A 22,555-nucleotide genomic window follows, 5' to 3' on the forward strand; every position below is an offset into this window, starting at 1 on the left:
TATATCCACCTTGATCAGGCCAATATATATAGCACACAGATATAGATAATAAGATAATATGTCTTAAATAATGATATATAGATATAATTATTAATTAGTTGTATTAAATTTAAGGACAGAATGAACAATATTAAAATAATTGAATAAAAAATATATTATAATGAAAATCCTTTTAAAACATTATTTAATGTGCATTTGCATTATTTAGTTTATTCGTTTATTTATGATTTTACGAAAAAGATAATTTATCATTGATTACGATTACTAAAGATAATAAATATTCAAGGGTTGGCTAAACCGTCATTAAAAAACGTGTTGTATGTCAAGTTAGGTTATAAATTTAATGATAATAATTTCTTTCCTTTCTTTTAAACATAAGAGCGCAGTTGTAATTTACAACTTGTAAATTGTCTGCTGTGTTGTTAAATTTTATAATATTTAAGATATTCTATTCAATTATATACTTTTAATATTATTTTACTTACTATAATTTAAGCTAATCAATCAGACAAAATGGTTTTGTATAATTTCAAAAAGATCACGGTCGTACCTACCGCAAAGGTAAAATAAAATATTTTATTTTTATATTGATAATTACTAAATATAATAACATTAATTTCTAATATTGTAATATAGTTTCAAGCTTGTAACTAATTTTATCCTAATGATTTTGTTTGTTTCAGGATTTTGTTAATATTATGTTATCAAAAACTCAACGTAAGACCCCAACTGTTGTGCACAAACATTATAAAATATCAAGAATTCGTTCTTTTTACACACGTAAAGTACGATATACACAACAGAATTTCAATGAACGCCTGTCTATGATCATTCAAGAATTTCCTAAATTAGATGTATGGACTATTTTGAATTATAATAACATAATAACATTGTATGGTTTATGTATTTAACTAATTTTGAAATTTCCTGCAGAATATTCATCCGTTTTATGCTGATTTAATGAATATACTTTACGATAAGGACCATTACAAACTTGCTCTTGGACAACTTAATCAAGCAAGACATCTTATTGACAAGTAATTAATTTTATAGTTTTAATTTTCTAACATGAAATTTATTAATACATTTTTCTTATAGTGTTGGTAAAGATTATGTTCGTCTCATGAAATTTGGTGATTCATTATATCGCTGTAAAATGCTGAAGAAAGCAGCTCTTGGACGGTAAATTATTCAAATTAGTACAGGAATACAATTAGAATTATTGATATATTTTATTTTTTATAAAATTAATGTAGAATGGCAACTATTATGAAAAGGCAAGCTCCCAATTTGGTTTATTTAGAACAAGTTCGACAGCATTTATCACGTTTGCCATCAATTGATCCATACACTAGAACATTAATATTGTGTGGTTTCCCTAATGTTGGAAAATCCAGTTTCTTAAATAAGGTAAATATTTTTTTTAATTTACAATTACGTAATTAGTAATTTGATTTGATTATATATATATAGATAACTAGAGCTGATGTAGAAGTCCATTCTTACGCATTTACAACAAAAAGTTTGTATGTTGGACATACAGATTACAAATATTTACGTTGGCAAGTGGTGGACACTCCAGGAGTATTAGATCATCCTTTAGAAGAAAGAAATGTTATTGAAATGCAGGCAGTTACTGCTTTGGCCCATTTGAGAGCTGCTATTCTTTATTTCATCGATGTTTCTGAACAATGTGGTCACTCAATTGCCGAACAAGTTAAGCTTTACGAGTCTATAAAACCTTTATTCACTAACAAGGTGAGTTTCTCAAATATTTAATCTTAGCTAAGTTTCGTTACCCCAAGTGATTCTAAATTTAAACTTTATATTTTATAAAAGGTAAAAGTTTAAAATATGTTTTTAAAAAGGCAAGTGGTTAACTTATATATTATTTTAAGTGATTTCTGCTAATGATATAACTTTATTCACATTTGTCAAAATATCTAATGCATTTCTATTATACCTTATTCACTATTGTTGTAGCCATTATTAGTAGTATGTAACAAAGTTGATGTTACACCTATGGATCAGTTAAGTGAGGCTAGTCGTGAAGCATTGAGTATTTTTGAAAAAAATAATGTACCATTATTGCCAATGTCTGCTGTGACTGATGAAGGTGTTATGGATGTTAAACAACAGGTAATTTTGATATTATTTATTTTATGCTTATTATGTTGAATTTATAATTTTGATTTTATCATTAGGCATGTGATACTCTCTTAGCTTATCGCATTGAAAACAAAATCCAAGCCAAGAAAGTTGATTCAATTTTGAATCGTTTACATGTAGCAGTGCCTAAAACTCGAGATGAAAAAGAACGACCTGCTTGTATACCAGGTATAATTGTTATTTCTTATTAAATACTTAAATAAGTTTTTATTTTTCACTAACATAATTTTATTTGTTTGCATTAGAAATGGTATTACAAAAACAAAGATTGGCTGAACTTCAAGAATTTAAGAAGAAGCTTGAGAAAAATTTGGAAGATGAGCTAGGAGATGATTACATATTGGACCTTAAAAAGAATTATGATTTACCTGATGAATATAAATATGACATAATACCAGAATTTTGGAACGGAAGAAACATTGCTGATTTCATTCATGCAGAATTATTGCAGGTAAAAATTTAATAACTAAAAATGTGTGTATAATATTGTACTACCTTATTAAAAGTTGATCTAACTGAACTTTTTTATCATTGAAAATATAGAAAGTTGAAGAACTTGAAAAAGAAGAAGCGCTTAGAGAAGAAGCTGGATATTATGCTGTACCTAAAATTGAAATTGATGAAACATTACGAGAAATTAAAGAACTGGCTCAAAAGATTAGAGATCGCAAAATTATTAACCGTAATGAAAGCAGAATATCTCGTCAATCTAGTAAACCTACAACACCTAGAACTGCCCCAGCTCGAGCTCGTGGTCGCAGTGCTACTGATTTTAGAAATCGTATGGAAGATCTTGGTGTTGACATGGAGGGCACTGATGATGTAATAATATTATAATTTTAAATGTATCTACTCCAACTCATGTTTTTTTTTTTTTTTTAGGCTCATTTCACAAAAACTCGTGGTCGTGCTCGTTCATTAACAAGATCCCAGTCACGAACAAATGCCAAAAAACCACGTTTGGGATCTATGCATCGCTCAGTATCTACATCAAGAAGCCAGAGTAGAGTACCAAGAAATCAATCTGGTGTCCGTGACTCATCGGTATGTTTTCAATTTTTTAATATACATAGATATCTTAACAAATTAAATATGATTTTTCATAATATTTATTCAAATTAACAGATGCAATTGAAACTTAAACAAGTGGCGCATAAAGCAATTGCGAAGAAAGTTAAGAAGCAAGGTCTCAAAGGTGAAGCTGATAGATTTATTGGAACCAAACGACCTAAACACTTGTTTGCCGGTAAAAGAGGAATTGGTAAAACAGAAAGACGTTAATCGATTTGCATTCAACTTTATTTTTTCAAATTATTTAAATATCTTTCAAAGACAAATTTTTAAAAGTATTTTGAATAATTTAAAAAAAATATATCTATGTGTTTTATGAATATTATTTTGTCCGTTTAGTATAAAACGGAATATTACAACATAATATTGATTTGTATGCTAATGTTATGTATTTTGACTAATAAATATGGATAACTGTATTCATTAAAATTGATTTTTTTATAGTTAAATTTGACATTACATAAGTAAGAATAGTATAACGTAATAAACTTATATAGTAATGGATAATATATAACCATTGACTAAATGAACATAGTATAATATAACTAAAATTTTAGGCTTGCACACGATGCAATGCAAAAGTTACTATCTAATTAATTTAGGGTATGATTGTTTTTATTACAAACAAAAAGTGAAAATATTTAAACTTAAATAATTTTAAAAAACAATGCAAATTACAATTATATGTTCTCTTTCTTTCTTAAACAAGACTTTCCTTCTTCATAAAAAGAACATCTGATTCCACATGTATAAGTGTATTATTGATCTAAGTGTGAAAATATTATAAAAGCAACTGAATACTAAAGTATGACACAAATTACAATTTTATTATTGTTTCTTCCTATATAAGTTTTTAGCATATTTTTGGTATGTATAATAATAATCAACCAAAAATAATCGAATTTTAAACAGAATTTGTTTGATTTTATTTGCTTTTTATCAAGGCAAAATATTTTGGATACTTCCCTAATGTGAGTATTAGAGTTCGATTTCAAATATAGGGTTCTATTACATTGAATCTTGTGATATGTTTTTGTGTAAAACACAAGAGAAAACAATGTAAAGCATTATATAGGTACTACTTTTTCTGTTGAAATAGGAAAATATACCTTATTCATGAACATAGACTCACAAAGTGTGTATTTTAGAAAATGTTTTCGTACTATCAACAATATAATTGTATTTGTATTTATACCTTCAATATAGCCTAAATATCATAATAATAATACAACATCAAGAGTACCTAGTTTAAATTACCATGGTACTTACTGAATACTGATGATGAGTGATGATGGCGTACTTGCGTAACTTGCGCTATATTTAAGAAATGAAACTTTATTTTACAAAAATATTACCGGAGATTTATTGTATTGCACCTGTAACTTTACACTGAAATGAGTATTTATATTAGGCGTTTACACTTTACAGACACATAGTAGAGACGGACCATGCACTTTATAATTACATACATAGACACAAATACACAATTAGCACCTTAATAATTTATGGATTGTAGGTAGATAAATTAAAGATAAGGTGCTTCAGCGCCACCAGTTTTTTCATAAAAATTGCACCATTAGCGTATATTTTTTGTATATTATTATACATATATACTTTATACTAATTACTAAGTATACTTACTACGAAATAGAAGGTGCATCCATACCAAAATTATATTTATTTATATATTAATTTGTAATGAGCACAGTGGTTATCTGCCTGGGGCAATATCACTTCTTTAATTTTTATATTTACTGTCTAATAACTAGGGAACGGATTTATATGCATTTTGCATTTTTGGTTTTGGCTAGTTCAAAAGGTGAGATAGAAATCTGTTTCACATACTAGTGATTAAAATTAAAAATGCACTAACTACTTTTATTTTGCATATTAGGGCATTTTTATTAATAAATGCATATTTTAATATTTTGATATTATTGATATATTAGGTCATATTATTGCAAATATAACAATTAAAATTTTTCTTTACTTCTTTAGAAATAAAAACACAAAACATTTTTTATATTGTCAGATTGTCACGCCTTTCTTTTTTTGTCAACAAAAGTTGCTAATATTTTATTATCTTCGTTGACTATCGTCAAAAAAAAACTATTTATATATAAGTGCATATTTTAACTTTTTATTAATACTTTTTTCAACTTTCATATATTTCTGTTAGTTCTGTACTCATGTATTAAACAAATAATAATAAATATAAATATGTAAATTTTAAAGCATATTTGTATTATAAATGTATATTTTATGTTTTTTTTGAAAATAAATGCATAGTATTATAACAAAATTTTTAAGTGCATATTTGCAGTATTTTCAATGCATATTAGAATATTTCATGGTTTTTTAGGACATATAAATCCGTTATAACTAATGAGGTCTTCTTGAGCTTCTAACAAGTTCCTTCGTATTCCATTTTATGTTTGGTAGGTATGATTTACCATCTATTCTGATAGTCTGACAGACATGTTCAACGCTACAAGTTGTGATCAGCCATTTAACTATTTGAGTACAATACAATAATGAAATATAACTTATTACAAGAATGCATAAGTCATTTAAAACATTTTCGAATTTAAAATGAGTGGTATTTTGAATTTTCCAAAGAGAATCTAAATAAATATGTAACTATTTCATTGGAATTTTCAGTTGTGTCACCTGCTGACACTGTTGTTATCTCATTTGGGTCTTTTGATCCAGTGATAATGTTTTTCCTTTGAGTTTAAAAAAAAAAAATCAGGACACTTCTTATTGTTATATTTTATTTGCACATTTTTATAAAAAAATTTATGATGTTTTATGAATTTAGTATACATAGATATTTAGCGCACGGTTGAAAATGGTGAAGAAAATATTATGCGAATACTGTAATATAACGTTTGCAGACAACTTATCAAGTCGTAATCTACATTTCAACAGCAACTCGCACAAAAAGAATAGAAGAAATTATTTTTCGTTGTATAAAGGTACATACAATTTTAAAAAGTGCATGAATGTATACAATTTCAATGTTAAAGTATTATTTCAGACGCTATAACATTATTCCTCGAAGAACGACAAAAACAACCGTGTCGACGATTTAGAACTACTGGACACTGTCAATTCGGTTCTAACTGTAATTATTCTCATTACACCTTTGAACAATTAGTTAATTTAATCAATCAAGGTAATTTTTATTTTATACTTTCCTTGATTTATTTATGTTATGTTTGTAAAATAATAAAGCATGGTTTACAATTTCCAAACTATAGATGAAACCTATTTATTATGTTTGCATAAAAAAATCTATGTATATTTTATTAGGTAGAGAGTGGCACTATGAAAGTAAATATTATCCTAATTTAATCATTAAATATTAGCTACATATAAGTCATAATTTTAATTTATCTATTTTCTATTATTTGTGTACATAAATGTGTGCTTATGAATGTTTTAATATATATATATTTAATGTGTGAACACGTTTATTAAAACAAATGGGTAATTCAAATATAATTTATTGTCTATTAAATTTTAGGTTATTACCTATGTATAAAGTAACCAAATATCAGGATTTCAATAATTACATTTTTTTTCATCATATTAAAGTATAATTAACTAGTAATTTTAATTTTGAAATAATAAATATTTTTAAGGTAAAAAGTGGAATATATTATCAAATATTCAAGAAGTTAAATGTGCGATATACAAGTAAGCGTACCGACTAGTTTCTGACTCTTAACTTAAATACAAGTCGGTACGTATTGAAAATATTGACTTTGTTTAGCAAATAAATACCGAAAGAAATAATCACATTTAATAATTTTTAAAGTTTCATTTTGAGTTTTTTGTTAGAAAATAAAAATAAATAGTTAATTAATAACAGTTATGTTTTTCAATGTTGTTAGGAATCAATATACCTTATGTTTTACTATAATTTTATTTATTAAATATCTAATTAAGAATTATTTTTCATTTAATAGCTACATCATTTATTTCTGTTCTTAGTTATATTATATATATTATTTTTAAAAAATTTTGTTATTTTGTTTTTTGTTAATAGTAATACCTCAATGCAATAAATTTCGTGAAAAGTATTAATTACCTTATTAAATTGGGTCCCTTAATATTATCTATTTATTAATAAATTTACATATGCTACTTCATAAAAGAGTACCCAGACTAATTTGATGACTAAACATTTGTCTTATAAGCTTTGTCAAATTATATTCAGTGGTTTTAATTTTTACTTCGTAATTTGTTTATAGTATAATATATTATTTTATTTCAAACAGTTTTACACTAGCCTAAATAATTGAATTTTATATGTATACATAATATTATAATATTGCCTTTTATGAAAATAAATTTTATGATTTGTCTTTAAATGTTGGTACTTTTTATCCCTGCACATAAAATATTAAACTATAAACTACATAAAAATGTCCATTGTTAAGTATGTACAAACTATAAGTATATTTTTATTTTAAAAATATTGATTAATATAAAAAAATAATTTTTAACTGGCCGTGCTACTTTTTACTCTCTTAGTCTATAAATATAAATTATTTGATACATGTCATGTCTTAATATTTTATCTAAGTTTAAAGTTTGATATAAAAAAAAATAAAATATGCATTTGTAAAATATTAATTTTATAGTATTTCATGTAAAGTTAAACTTATTTGAGTTAAATATTTTTAATGTAAATGTAATATATTTATAAAACAATTTTTCCTGTGATATCCATAAGAGTTTAAAGTTCTACGAATTGGCCCAATAGCAACATTGAGCTTGCCTATCACCAAAGGTATCACAAACATAACGAGCTACTGCTTTTCATTTGAGTACAGAACCCATTTATTTATGATATTGTGTTATAAATTATATGTTGATTTTTAGTATGTTTAACTAATATTTCCTATGAGTAAACTGTTAAGTCAAAAAATACTAGTTCTGTAATTCTCATACAAATCAAACAGTTGGAAAATGCCCTAAATAATAAATGTATGTACACCAAAATTACCAGCTATGATTTTATAAATGCTATTTAGATATAAGGTTTATTATATTATTAACTTATTTATTAATCAAATTAATTAATTAATTTAGAAAATTATTTTGTATACAAGGAGATGGTATCTTGTTTCCTTTAACCTTGTTTTATTTAGAGGATGTTACACAAAGATTATGCTATCACTATTTCTCACGCAATACATACTATCAGTGAAGTTTTATGCAATTTTATGAATTAAATATTCAGGCATATTACAATTAAAATAAACAATTTTTTGGCATCTTGTGGTATTTTTTTGTACAATATAAAGTATATAATATCAGAATATTAATATTTTACTTAATACTTTTTTATTAAAAATAATGTATGTTGTTTAAAATGTTTAGTAAAAATCCATGATATGGCCTAAAAAATATTATTTTAATTTTATATGTTTACCTCTAACATTACTTTCCAACATAAAAGGGATTTTTGTAAAGTTAATTTGCTATGTCCTATTTATGAAACAGAGATATAAAAAAAAAACCACTTCTCGAAAAAGATATTAAAATAATACCCATGACACCGACCATGACTATTAAATTGTTTTCTATCTTAATATTCTATTATATGCTTAATGTTCTCAATTTGTGTTGAACGAATATTAATTGTTATAAAATATTTTTTTTTTTTTTTTTTCAGAAAACCAAAAAAAAATTTGTAGACAAGTGGAAAACATTAATTCAATTCCAACAATTGATTCTTGGTTAATAAAGTATCAACAGAATTTATATATTAGAAGCACAGGCAGTGAAACAAATACCAAAAACTTTCAATTAAATTATCAATATAGAAATTTACCATCATTAGCTCCAATCTCTAATTTTGATAAACTAAAGAGTATAACTCTAAACACTTGGTCGTGAATCTAATTTTAACTAATAATTCAAGCTGCATCTGAATCAATTAATGTTCTTTATTATTTGATTTCTTGAGTTTCCAAGGATGACCTCTATAGTTCATCAAAAAAACGGAACAGACTTAAACAACTCAATTTCTTCATCTACATTGAATTCTAATTCCAATATGATCTTCTACAAGTCTGAGTTTCATGAGCAGTCTGAAAATAATGCTCTACCAAACAAACCAGTTCAAGACTGTTTGACTGATAATCCTAAACTAAATATTTCTATTAGTAATGTAGTAACAAACTTCAGTTTAAAATCACATTTAAACTTACGATACTTAGCTCTTAATGGTAGCAATATAGAATATAGACGTGAAAATGGGATGTTAACAATGAAACTACGCAAGCCAAATGCTACAGCCACTATTTGGTCGAGTGGGAAAATTGCTTGTACAGGTTCTACATCTGAAACTCATGCTAAAATTGCATCCAGACGTTTTGCCAGAATTATTCAAAAACTTGGTTATCACAATGCTAAATTTAGCAGTTATAGGATTGTCAATGTTCTTGGATCATGTTCTTTACCGTTTCCGATCAAAGTCATACAGTTTTCGGAAAAGTATAAAACAATTGCTCAGTATGAACCCGAGTTACATCCTGGTGTTACTTTTAAGATCAAAGAATTAAAAGCTACTTTGAAAATATTTTCAACGGGCAGTATTACAGTAACTGCTCCAAGTGTAGGCAATGTTTACCAGGCAATCGAGCAAATTTATCCCATGGTATTTCCATTTCGTCGAGAAAAAACTGCAGAAGATGAAAGAGTAACACGCAAATTAATGACTAAAAAAAGAAATTTTACTGAAATTGATGAAAATGTATCAATTTATAACTCGGAAAACAGTGTAACAAAACGAAATTGTGATGGATTAGCCATTGACATAGTGAAAGTTGAAAACAATTTAGAAAATATTAAACAAAGTTATGAAAATGATCTCTGAAAAATATTTCAGTTACCCAAACTGAACACCACTTACAGTTAAACACATAACAGCAGAACTTTTTTTATAATTTTCATCAAGTCTTAAATGTTTAAAACTAAATCATAACTTAAAATGGAATTATTAAATATTTTTAAAATGATTATTATGATAAATGTACAAAAATTAATTTTTTTTAGCCTTTTACTTTAGTTGTAAGCTAATAAAATCTAGATAACTAGTCTTTGTGTTTTACAAAATGTACATGTATACATGTAATATTTATATTATATCTATATATTTTTTTTGTGTGTTAATGTTCCTCGTCTCGTTAGTTACAAAAATAATTTTGCTTTTAAGCTTTTTCCTCATATTATTTTATTATTATTATTATTTTTTTTTTTTTGTTCCATTAGGTGTAAAACAAAAATATTTGTATGAAGTTTCCAAATAATTTCTCATGAATTTTAGTATGATCAGCAGTAATAAAAGCAATAATAATAATTTTAATATTAATTTTTTTTGTAATTGAGTAAATAAGAAGTCATGTTGCTTTTTATATTATTGGTGCATTGGTTATTATTTTGCATAAAAAATTCATTTCTTCGGGAAATTAACAAAGTAATATCATTATCATATTAATGTTTTCCGTGCATATGTGCATTAGTTATGATTATTTTTAGTTGATAAATAAATAATTATCATAGGTTTTAATTTGCTCTGCTTATTATTAAAATACATTTTTGTGATCTATAAAAGTATTTTTATTTTTTAACATGTATTTCTTATCTTACCTGGATACTTTATTCCTCAACCTGACAATTTTGAATTTAATTCAAAAGTATAATATGAATTATGAAAACAATATCAGTCGATCAGCTGTTTTTATATCAGCAATGATTTTTCATGATGTTTTTTTACAAGGTGGATTATATACACGATTAAAAATATTATATCTTTAATCATGATCACGATTATAAACTTATACACAATTTCAAATGGTACTATCATATTTATTGTGAACATAATCTAAGATTATAAATATATAATAATTAACAAATGTTTAAAGATCTGAAAATCATGATAGGAATACGATTTACAAATTATAATGTAGGAAAATATGTTATATTCTTGTGATGCTTTTTTAAAGTTATATATATACCCTGATGGTAGAAATTTAATGAATGTATTAAGAAATTCTTTATTCAAAAGAAAACTGAACTGTATGCTCGATAAGCGGAAGGTTACATTAATTTACAATAATTTCCAGAGTTTGCAGAAGAGAGAATAAGTATTAAATTTTTAAATTAGGTACCTAATAAAATATTAATAGTAGTGATACTCAAAAACTAAATTAAACATTTCAAATGTATGATTATTTATCATAAATTATAATTGATATTCAAGCATTTTAAATATTATAAGTCATTAACTATATAGGTATATTTCCAATGGCATGGCGAAGGGTAATTTCAAAGGCAATCGCCTCTGGGATTTTTCAAATTTTGGGGGTTGGGTATCTAGAATTGTGCATATTTACTCGCGAATACATTGAGGATCCTCTATATATGATGGTTGCTTCTGGAATATTTTTAGTTCACCATACGTCCATACCACTTGATATTTCTATTCTGATAGACACCTGTTGGAAATAATAAAAATTTGTTTTTTAAATTTTAAATGATTAAGCAGGAATACACATTATCGTATCTATAATATCACTTATAGAATAAAAAAATTATAATTAATATCAAAATATGTAATTTTTGAGTAAGTTCTTAAGTAGATAAAGAAACTTAAAAATTTAAATGTATATTATATACATTTTACCACTAGAAGTATAGCCGTATAGGCATAAAATTTAATGGCACAACCACATAACCCTTTTGGGTAAACTATTACAACAATCTCTAATTTCAGTGAGTATAGTTTTTCACATGCCGTTATTTAAATATAACTTATCAATTTCATATTTATTTCAAGAGCTCGATATTAGTAACTTACATAATGATTTTTTAAAGTGGTTAGCCGATTGTAGCAATTTATAATGATTATGATTTATGAATTATGAATGATAAATATTTCACCAATGCATGCAGTGAACTTGACTGTTGTCTGTTAAAATATCGATATCATAGTCATTCCGACTCCGAGCTATTGGTTTTTTTTTCATAGATTTCTACAACTCTTAACAGTAAACACATTAAAATATATTTTTAGGTATTTATTGACTTTAACATTAATTTAATCATTCTGAATATCAGCTATCTAAATCTAACTTGATTTATTATCATTTATCATTATTATATGATTTCGTGAACATGGCTTAAGATACGATTATTCTGTATAGTGTATAGGTATTAGCATAGAATATTAAATATTAATATTCTATGCCTCTATGTGGTATTAGGTACCATAGTGGTATAGTTTCAATCTATATCCGTGGTCACAGAACCAGTTATTCTTATTCTCAGCTCTTTATTACCTATCTTACACATCGGGCTAATACCACGGACCAGGCACGGACTATGATATCTTAGTCCGTGGTACAACAGTACTATATTTACTTAAATGCCTAAATATATTTCAATTACATATTGTAATAGCATATTAGAACAATAGTAATTTGGTACGTATGTAGTCTTTGACTATTAATAGAACAATAACCTAGTTTCTACTACCTAGGTTATCTACGGTCGATCACAAATCGTGGTTACCGGTTAATAAAACAATTATTTTATCGTATATATTATTGGTTCATTTAATTTTTATGTAATAGTATGTATATAATATTATAGTTTATAACGCATTAATGAGTATTATATTTATTTATAGAAGTGGCCACTATAGGACCTGAGTAAAATGATTATACATTTTCACTAGACTGCAGCTCAAATACCTACTATTATGTAATATATATATATATATATTTTATTTGGTTGTATAGGTAAGTTTTTTCCGAGTAACTATTTATAGTATTTTATAAATGTTTCTTAATGTTGTTTGTTCCAAATATTGTTCTTACATGGCTTCATAGTAACATTCCAAAAGCATTTCATAAGAAAACAATACTTAATAATATCATATCGAATTTTTTACGTCGATTCCGCTTTCAACCAAAATAAAAATTTACATAATAAATTTAAAATAATGATATACAATTTTTGTCAATTATTATCATAGTATAATAATAATATATTAAACGCTCTGCTGCACAGTATAGGTTACTACTGTTACAAGTGGGTTACTGTAATGGATGGAATTAAATTTGAATCCAATGATTTTCTATTCTTAGATTTAAAAAGTCGCTCAAATGTTTTGTAAATTTTATCATGTATAGGTAAGGCTAATATAAGTAAACCCAAATTTTAAGTTTTTACAAATATTTTTAATCGAATTACAACAAAAAAACTCCCAAAATTAAAATGTCTATAAATAGCTCGAAAATGGCTAAAATTTTCCAAACTTTAAACCATAAGGGACAAAATCCAAAATTCAACAAAGAAGATCTCTTGTCATTTTTCATTTGAAGCAATATTTCTGGTAGAAAACGTCGTCCGTAATTATTTAATATTATAAAATCGTAAAATCATACGTTTTTCTCCTTTAACCACTTTTATTTCGAGTATCGCGTTTCGAAAATCGAAAAATGATCTTTCCAAAGTACCATCTCAAGAATATTGCCTTTCAGAAAAGATGCTACACCTGATATTTTTTAGCAAGTTTAGAGGGAGAAAAAGTGTTTACAGAATAAATAAAAAAAGAATAAGAAAGAGAAATTAACATCATAGTAAAATCAATACATTCCTCCTTCCGCTTAGAATCTAAAACAATGTTTATACATAGGTGTTTTTACATTTTAAATAATTTTCTATATTTAATTTTATGCAACTAATAATTTTAATAATTTTCTATAAGTATAGTGACTAAGACATAAAGTAGGTATATAAATTAAATATAAATTATTATTATTAATATTTGCCATCATTTTACAACAATTATATATCTATCAGTTAATTTATATACATATATATTATAATTATACATATTATTGACAAAAATTGTGTATTATTATTTTATTTATTTTTTTTTTATTGATCTAAAGACATCGGTGACAACGGTCATTAGTCGTAAACGTTGATTACATTTTTTTTCAAGTATCATAAATATATTGTTTAAATTAAATTTTACAATTCATATTTTCTTAAAAAAGTCAAGATTTAGAGTGTAGAGTCTGCATTTGAACCGAGGGCCGCGTCTAGAGTGGTTGGAATGTTCAGTTGAATGAGTGCATCTGTTTATTGACGGCATTCTGTGAGGATATGTTGGACAATTAGTTCGGTACCACATGTTGTGCAGATAGGTTTTTCATCTTTTGAAATGAGGTAACCGTGGGTTAATCGAGTATGCCCGATGCATTATTTTATTTTTTTATATAATGTTATACATATTGTGACATATTAACACAAAACAATAATATTAATATATAGATCTTCTTATATTTCAAATAAATTTCTACATTTTATTTTAAATTTATTATATAAAGTTTTGTTTTGGTCGAAAGCGGCCATGCCCACTGTGACTATATCTATATGGTTATTGGTTGAATAAGTTTTGCCCAGGGCCTCTCAAAAGGTAGCGCCGGCCCTGTCTTTAGTGTTTAAAAAGATAAGTAGATTTTAGGTCTATATGTACGTCTCGTTCTCTCGTCTATCTTTGATCTATTATATTATAATGTTAACGTTTATTATATATTTATATAGATTAAAAAAAGTTAATTAGATTTTTAGATTTTTTCATAGATACCAATTCTTTATATATAGGTATGATAGGAATAATATAATAGTATAATACATTATATATTACACAATGATTTTATTCTATATAAAATTAATCCCAACACGTCAATTATTATTTATTATACGTAGGTACCTAATTTAAGACATCATAAAGACCTGAAGTATTTACACTATGTTATTAAAAAATTGTAAAATATAGTTACTATTATAACAACATTTAAAACATTATCAGTTATATTTATGTTTATTAAAAAACAAAAATATTTATTTATCATAGTCCATTGATTGCTAAATTAATATAGATTGGCATTGAATATATTGTAGTATCTATATCTTTAAAATTTAATCCTACGTGACTACACAGGATATCCTGGACAAGTAAATTGAAATAATGGATGTTAGTATATGTATCCTTGATAGATATTTTAAATTTTTTATGCCTACGTACGTTTCATTATTCCATAAAAAAATATTATAATTAAAAGAGCCACAGGAGATATAATTTACGATTTTTATATCTAACGTATTATACCAGATATTATTTTTGGTACCTATACCTATATAATGAGTAATACACACACATGTATAACACACATATAAATGACCTATACGGCTATACACCATAGTATATATAAGCCAAACTCAAATATGTCTCATTAAATTTTTTTTTAGAGGCTAATATAATGATAAATAATTATTTTTTATAGCACTTACTAACGACAGTCGATATTAGGCTTTATAATAAGAACTAAGGACTTGGTTAAACACCAATAACTGATCATTGATTACGGATCAATCATTATGATAAATAATAAAATAGGTACATATAGTATATAAATTATATTTTATAAATGATATGTTATAACTGGGTATAACACGATTGCGAACGTTTTACCTTTTTTATAACACGATTGCGAATACTATCTATCTATATAATTTACAATGTCGGGTATGGGGGGGGGGGGTTGATCGCCTCCTCCCCGAATTTTCTTTGAAAATTAAGTCAAATTATAGGTACATTTATTATTATAAAATATTTTTATTATTAGATGTACAATTTGTATAGCTAAATTTTGTAACCCCCCCCTCACCCTTGAATTTTATCCTGCGTTCGTGCCTGACATACTGATTGAGAACGTTCGACTTTTTTTAGCATACGATTGAGATCGCTCGATCCACTGATCCAAAAAAAACAGTACTATTGAAAACGAAATTAAGTGCAACGTTGCCGAATTATATTCAAGTAAAAATAAAAATGAAATAAAACATTGAATAAAATAATTAAAATTATAAATTTTAAAAATGTCATATAAATATACATATATACCTACAAAAGCTTAGAAATTTAAAACATAGGCAAAATGTTATGTCATTACACATAGGTACACCTATCAATAAAGTTGTGCAATTCACCATAAAATGTAGATTATCTTTAGATGTAATGCAAATTCAATTCTTTTCGTCATGTACATAAATAAATTGTTGATCTCTATATTTAAAAATATCATTAGTCTTCATATTTCGAAGTTCAGTAACAGCTTCATCAATAAGATTTTTGGGTAAAGCAGGATATATTTTTCTTTTTTCACAGTAAATTGCTTTTCGAACAGATTTTAAATCTTTATGTAGAAGGACAGAAGTGTCGATGCCTTTCATGAGTTCCGTACGAATAATTTTGACTAGTTTAGTCGAAACTGATTCCACTGCTTTCCTTTTACAATTTCTCCCTAACACTTTACATTCAATTTTTGAAGTGGCTATGGTAGAATGAAAGTGCTCACCTAAAACTTCTTTAACAGATAATTGATTTACAACGTTTTTTTTTAGATTTTCAACTAACAAACTTGCTGTGCATTTGTTTTTGACGCATGTCCACTTCTCAATATTGTCTTTTCTTCGTCTAATGAAATGGTGTTTGTGTTTGTTAAAAACAATTAAATTTCCACCACGCAGAGGTAATAAGTCTTATTTCTAGGTTGTTTTCCATTTTATTTAAGTAAAATATTAATTTTATAACGTAATATTTAACGTAAAATATTTGGCACAACGCACAACACGGGATATCACGTATTGAGTAGGTAATACGAAAGTATATATTTTGATTATTCGTTGCAAACAATTCGTTATCGTTGTATTTATATAGATGAAATATCATTATTAATGGATAAATGTATTATTTGATTAAGATAGCGAATGTCACATATATAGAGGAATGCTAAGAATCGTATATGTTTATATAGGCTAGCCATAGCCGATTTTTATATTGCAAAGTTTGGCAACGTTGCGCGGAAAAATAAAAATTGAGCGTTCTCAATCGTTAGAGTCAAAAGGGTCTAAAAAAGTTCTCATTTTCTCAATCGTATTCCTGCCGGCTACCGGTAATATAGTAGGTACCAGGAACCTATATTATTATAATGCCGGTTATAACCAGGCACGGATCCAAGAGGGGGGACAAAGGGGGCGCACTCCCCCCCCAAAAAAAAAAAAAAATCCCTAAAATAGGTTTGAATTATCTACTACAAAAGATTGTTTTGTAAACTATTGTTGTTTATTTTTCTTAGTATACCTTATATTTCAAGTACTTAAAAATAATTATTTGAAAATTTTTTTTATTTTATATATTCCTGAAGGCTAAGGGCCATCATAATTGTTGTTGCTTTTACGTATTATGTTACAATGCAGGCAGCTTAGTCGTAAGTATAAATAAAATTTTTGTTATTTATTCATTACCCAATGGTATAAAACCTACCTCAAATTATCAAAACTATTAACAAAATTTTTTGATTTTATGTTTCTTAGTAGTTAGTATAGTTCGTAACATTGTACGTAAACAGTTCGTTCTTGTGGATCTTATAATGGATATAATTGAAACAAAAAGAGGTGGTAAAAAAATCATATTTCAAAATTTTGTATATGTTAAACAAAAACGTGTTAAATGGGGATACGTTGAAATTGTATAAAAAAATCTAAAAATAATGAAAATAGTTTCTGAGGAAGTATTACAACCGATGACAGTATTAAAGTTATTGTTTCTACAGCTGACCATAATAACCATAGAGCTTGCCCAATTAAATTTTATTTTATTTAAAATGTATTTAATTTTTGCAAACAGTACATTTATTTACATTTATACAATTATATGTATGTATTAATTTTAATCATTTGCACATTTATTTATTAGCATTGTATATTATTAATGTTTAATATTTATTTATTTTTTTGTCCGGGGGGAAGGAACCGTTTAGGGGGTAAAAGGCACGGTTGGGGGGGGGGGAACGTCCTAGATTCGAATTTTTGTAACCGTTCTACTGTATCTGATGCCGTAATGGTAAGTACATCTGTATTGACTTATATAATTAAGTTAACAATAGCTATAATTTGAAATATTTTATGAGAGTTTTTTTGACCAGAGCTTCTTGTTTCAAGAATTTCGATCGGTTTAGTATTCAATATTGTCTTGGGTGCGTGATGCATTTGATTGTGCATTAATTTGATGAATCATCAAGTAAACCGTGTTTATTAGACTGCGGTATACCTAATAAAATAATATAACTATTTAATTAAGTTTTATGTATTATACACCAATATACCTAAACAAAATTCAGGGCGATTCTTATATCTTTTGATATAGAACACTCATTATAATATCATCCAAGTTAGATTCGTACTTAAAATTATAGGTAGTAGGTATTATAGGTAATAGATATATAAAATTGCTTATACCTAATGGCTAGTAAATACTATTAAAAAGCATAGTAACTGTATAAAGATACATAATCTAGATAGGTACCAATATTAGTACCGATAGTGGATATCCTTGAGGCTTATTCTTCCGTCTGCTTTTAAAGTACAGCTGCAGGTTATAAAAAATACTACTGTTGTGAATTATTAAAATTACATCTTTGTGACTGTATTGTAATAATGTTGTCATGTTTCCTGTTTGTTTTTACAGTCATATATTTTTAATGATTTATATATATATTTGTATATACTGAATACTATTGTTCTCTGTTGTTAATAATATATGTACCTATTGTGTATCGTGAGCTAGTAATTTTTAAATAATACAATTTAAAATTACATTTTAAAATAAAAACACATGTTAAATTTAAGATTTTATGAAGTATTTCGACATTTTTCAAAGTAAATATATGAACACACATATTATGGTTTTCAATATTAATAAAAAGTTAAACGGTATAAAAATCTGAATATTTCAAAACATGGTCTTAAACTACGAAAATTCCAAAATCAACATTTTAATAAATTCACTATTAAAGGAATAATATGATGGTGGGGCTCAGTGAATCATAATGCTGTATTTCTATACACAAATTAAAATTTTGTTTGTTTTTATTATCAGATATTCTATTCTTACAGTCTGCTACAATACAATGTAATAAAGACATTTATTTTTTTAAATTGCATTCTGCACACGTGTAAACTCTAAATATATAGGTACCTACTGTTTCTCAATCTCAATGACTAAAATTTATCTTCTTTTTTTTGCTTACCTTATATTATATTTCATTATATTCGAATACAACACGAATATTCATTAGAAATAGAAATGAGTTAACATTAAATGACAAAAAGGTGAGTTCTATACTTCTATGTTCTACAAAAGAAACATTAATAGATGTTGTTCAGTTTTTACTAGATTTTTATGTCTTTTCCTGTGATAATTACCTATTCATCTCATTAAAGTTTCAACTAAATACCTAAAAATGTGTTTTCGGTCAATCACCTCACAATATACACAGTTCCTATAAATATTATTATTGTTATTTATTGTTATTTGTACATTCTAGACTATTTAAAAAATTAAATGATATCAATTATAGTTTTTCTTTCTATACATGTATACATAAATGATAATTAAAAATGTTGAAATATATGGGTACTTTCCTAAATAATATGTTTTCATCATTTAATATTATATATTTTATTATTTATACATCATTAATTCAATAAATATTTAACCTGTCCAATGTAAAGTGTGAATTATTATTAAACTTATTAGCTATAAATTATTACTATAAAAATCAATTTCAATTAGTAGACATATCGTATATGGTCCTACTTTTTATTTGAGTTTCAAAACGTTAAAAATATTAAAAACGAAAACAAAAGTCAAAAACGATACCTTAAATAATTTTTTTTTTAAATCATAAAATGGAAACAAAATAGGTACTTAAACATTCTAACACTAAGAACATTATAAACTAAGAACATAATAGTAAAATAAAACACAGTAAAAATACTAGATTAATTTCTATAAAAAATTAAAATCTCATTTATTTATTTTCATGTAATAACTATATTAAAATTGTATTATTTAAATAGTTATGTTTTATTTGTATATGTCCTTTCATTTTTTTAATCGGTTATAATTATTATTTAACTGTGTGCATATTAAAAAAATAAAATATTATTACTATTATATTATTATAAACACATTATTCAGTATCATAAACATATTACAATTTGTACAAGACGGTGACAAACAGTTTTTTTTTTTTGCTGTTGATGTTGAACAATGTACATTTGAATCATGTATTTGGTATTTATTACACGTGTGTATATCGTATAAATAACAAGACAGTAGAAAATGTGAATATAGTCATTAATTACTATAGAAAAAATAAACACATAAAATTTAATGGTGTTGTCAGAATATTGGTGTCTATATTTGAGTATAGCCTACTTGAAAACCTTCGATTATATATATTTAATTTCTAAAAATGTTTTCGTTAATAGGAATATTGGACATTATGTAACATTACTAGGTAGTAAATAGTAATGCAGCTGAATTAGTATATTATGTATATTATAAAATGAATGCAACTAAAATTAAGACATTGGTAGATATCTAAAATTGAGTTATACCAATTGGTCCAATTGTACTTATGTATACCTATGATACATATGTTTATTAAAATAACATGCACATACTTCGTGGTTCTCTATTAAGTCTATAAAATATACATTAAAAAAACTTTATATAGGATAAATGCATAATAATATGTTGCTTATATATTTGTATGCATTAAATAATAAAGGTAAAAAACATCATTTATATGGATATATAATACTTCTAATATATCATTTAGTGTTATTTAAAAGGATGCAATGAACTTGGCTGATGACATCATATATATAAATTATTTGTTTGTACCTATTAAAATATTCGATTAATATTGAATATTGAGATTTACTGATGTGTATATAATATAACTTAACTCCTATCTATTATACATATTATATTTACTATTAATATTAATTTATGATCTACCTATAATGAAAAATTATGTGCGTGAGAAGAATTTATAAAATTATATGACGTAGTATAGTTCTACGCGCTTTATAGTGTTACCTACGTGTGTATAAACTGTAAAGAGACAAAGTGTAGTATTTGTCACAGAATTAAAACATGCCAAGTTATGTATATGTATTGTAGGTACTACGTTGTACATTATATGAAATATGAATGTTTTATATTAAGTTATAATTTATTGCACACTGTCTAGGCATAAAACCATTGTATAAAGTATAAACTATAAAGAGGCGAAATTGTGTTTTGGAAAAATCAGTTTTTTATGTTGAGTCGTTGAGTGGTGGAACCCGGAACCATAGTTAGATACATAATATATGTAGGTATATGAGTTGAACATAATATACCTAACTGAATAATAACCAACAGATTGTTTTGTTTTAAAACAAATTCAATTGAGTTTTAAAGGTATATACGAAAAAAAGCGGGTAAGTGGATGTCGTCTGCTGTACAGTATATAGATTACAAGTGGGTTAGGACGTTATTAAATTTGAATTCATTGATAATATTATTGCATATGAAAAACGATTCTGAGACTCTGTGTGGAGACAGTTTGTCTGGCTAGGATATGTTTTACTATGTTAATTATATTGTATAGGTATCTCAAAAATCGATTTTGCGTAAAAATTTTGGCTTTTCCTTTTTATTTATTTATTTTTTGTTTTTCTCAATGTTTTTGAAAACAACTGAGAATTTCAAAATTTGACTTCCCAAATGCACCAACTAGATTTACTTTTCCAACCAGAAAAGCTACTGAAATTGAAAATCGAAGCATCACTTCAACAACTAATCGTGTAAATAGACACAAAAAATACATATCATCATTGTACAATAAATACATTCATCGCTCCGCTCAGAATCTAAAATTATGAAATATGAATTACTTACCAGTAATCATGATTTGAATTGTTTAGGTTATGTGAGAGTTGGAGGAGTACGGCCAATACAATACACTAAATTGTATACCAATTATTTTAGATTCTGAGCGTAGTGATGAATGTATTGATTTTACAAAGTTGTGTGTGTTTTTTTTATGTCTGTGTACACGATTAGTTGTCGAAATGATGTCTTGATTTTCAACTTCAGTAGCTTTTCCGGTTGGAAAGTGAATCAAGTTGGTGCAATGGAGAGGTCAAATTTTGAAATTCCCAGTAGTTTTCAAAAGTACTGAAAAAAACAAAATTAAATTAAGGAAAAACGGGAATTTTTACGCAAAATCAATTTTTGATATTATTGTAACTTTGAAAAAAATTACAGTAGATATATTAATAGTAAACAATTTTCACTGAATACTTACACTGACATTTT

General features: G+C 25.8%; 3 protein-coding genes across 4 annotated transcripts; all 3 read left to right on the forward strand.

Annotated features, from left to right (window-relative positions):
* The first annotated feature begins 376 nt into the window (after positions 1 to 376).
* Positions 377 to 3,669, forward strand: Non1 (nucleolar GTP-binding protein 1). Its single transcript, XM_015512013.2, has 12 exons — positions 377 to 561; positions 684 to 854; positions 934 to 1,037; positions 1,099 to 1,182; positions 1,257 to 1,410; positions 1,474 to 1,758; positions 1,984 to 2,139; positions 2,205 to 2,337; positions 2,415 to 2,620; positions 2,713 to 2,991; positions 3,052 to 3,213; positions 3,295 to 3,669. The coding sequence occupies exons 1-12, from the start codon at positions 514 to 516 to the stop codon at positions 3,448 to 3,450; spliced, it is 1,938 nt and encodes a 645-aa protein (XP_015367499.1). The 5' UTR covers positions 377 to 513; the 3' UTR covers positions 3,451 to 3,669.
* Positions 3,670 to 5,959: 2,290 nt separating this feature from the next.
* On the forward strand, positions 5,960 to 9,389 carry LOC107164247 (zinc finger matrin-type protein 5). Of its 2 annotated transcripts, XM_089229353.1 has the most exons (4): positions 5,960 to 6,218; positions 6,281 to 6,418; positions 6,556 to 6,576; positions 6,770 to 8,468. In XM_089229353.1, the coding sequence occupies exons 1-4, from the start codon at positions 6,092 to 6,094 to the stop codon at positions 6,790 to 6,792; spliced, it is 309 nt and encodes a 102-aa protein (XP_089085479.1). In that variant the 5' UTR covers positions 5,960 to 6,091; the 3' UTR covers positions 6,793 to 8,468. The 2 variants fall into 2 exon arrangements, with proteins under 2 accessions (XP_089085479.1, XP_015367485.2); XM_015511999.2 differs by lacking the exons at positions 6,556 to 6,576; positions 6,770 to 8,468 and adding an exon at positions 8,930 to 9,389 and having other exon boundaries at positions 5,961 to 6,218.
* Positions 9,233 to 10,872, forward strand: LOC149055378 (TATA box-binding protein-like 1). Its single transcript, XM_089229352.1, has one exon. The coding sequence runs from the start codon at positions 9,233 to 9,235 to the stop codon at positions 10,133 to 10,135; it is 903 nt and encodes a 300-aa protein (XP_089085478.1). The 3' UTR covers positions 10,136 to 10,872.
* Positions 10,873 to 22,555: the final 11,683 nt, after the last annotated feature.

Source organism: Diuraphis noxia, unplaced genomic scaffold (genome assembly GCF_037042655.1).
Source record: "Diuraphis noxia isolate RWA-SAM2 unplaced genomic scaffold, SU_Dnox_SAM2 contig0005, whole genome shotgun sequence".
NCBI classification, from domain to species: Eukaryota; Metazoa; Arthropoda; class Insecta; order Hemiptera; family Aphididae; genus Diuraphis; species Diuraphis noxia.

Bases quoted from the DNA above. Each gene is read 5' to 3' on its own strand.
- Non1 (XM_015512013.2), top strand. From the start codon at position 514: ATGGTTTTGTATAATTTCAAAAAGATCACGGTCGTACCTACCGCAAAG. The intron at 562-683 runs GTAAAATAAAAT...TGTTTGTTTCAG, and splicing joins CGGTCGTACCTACCGCAAAG to GATTTTGTTAATATTATGTT. The intron at 2,140-2,204 runs GTAATTTTGATA...TTTTATCATTAG, and splicing joins TTATGGATGTTAAACAACAG to GCATGTGATACTCTCTTAGC.
- LOC107164247 (XM_015511999.2), top strand. From the start codon at position 6,092: ATGGTGAAGAAAATATTATGCGAATACTGTAATATAACGTTTGCAGAC. The intron at 6,219-6,280 runs GTACATACAATT...GTATTATTTCAG, and splicing joins TTATTTTTCGTTGTATAAAG to ACGCTATAACATTATTCCTC. The intron at 6,419-8,929 runs GTAATTTTTATT...TTTTTTTTTCAG, and splicing joins AGTTAATTTAATCAATCAAG to AAAACCAAAAAAAAATTTGT.
- LOC149055378 (XM_089229352.1), top strand. From the start codon at position 9,233: ATGACCTCTATAGTTCATCAAAAAAACGGAACAGACTTAAACAACTCA.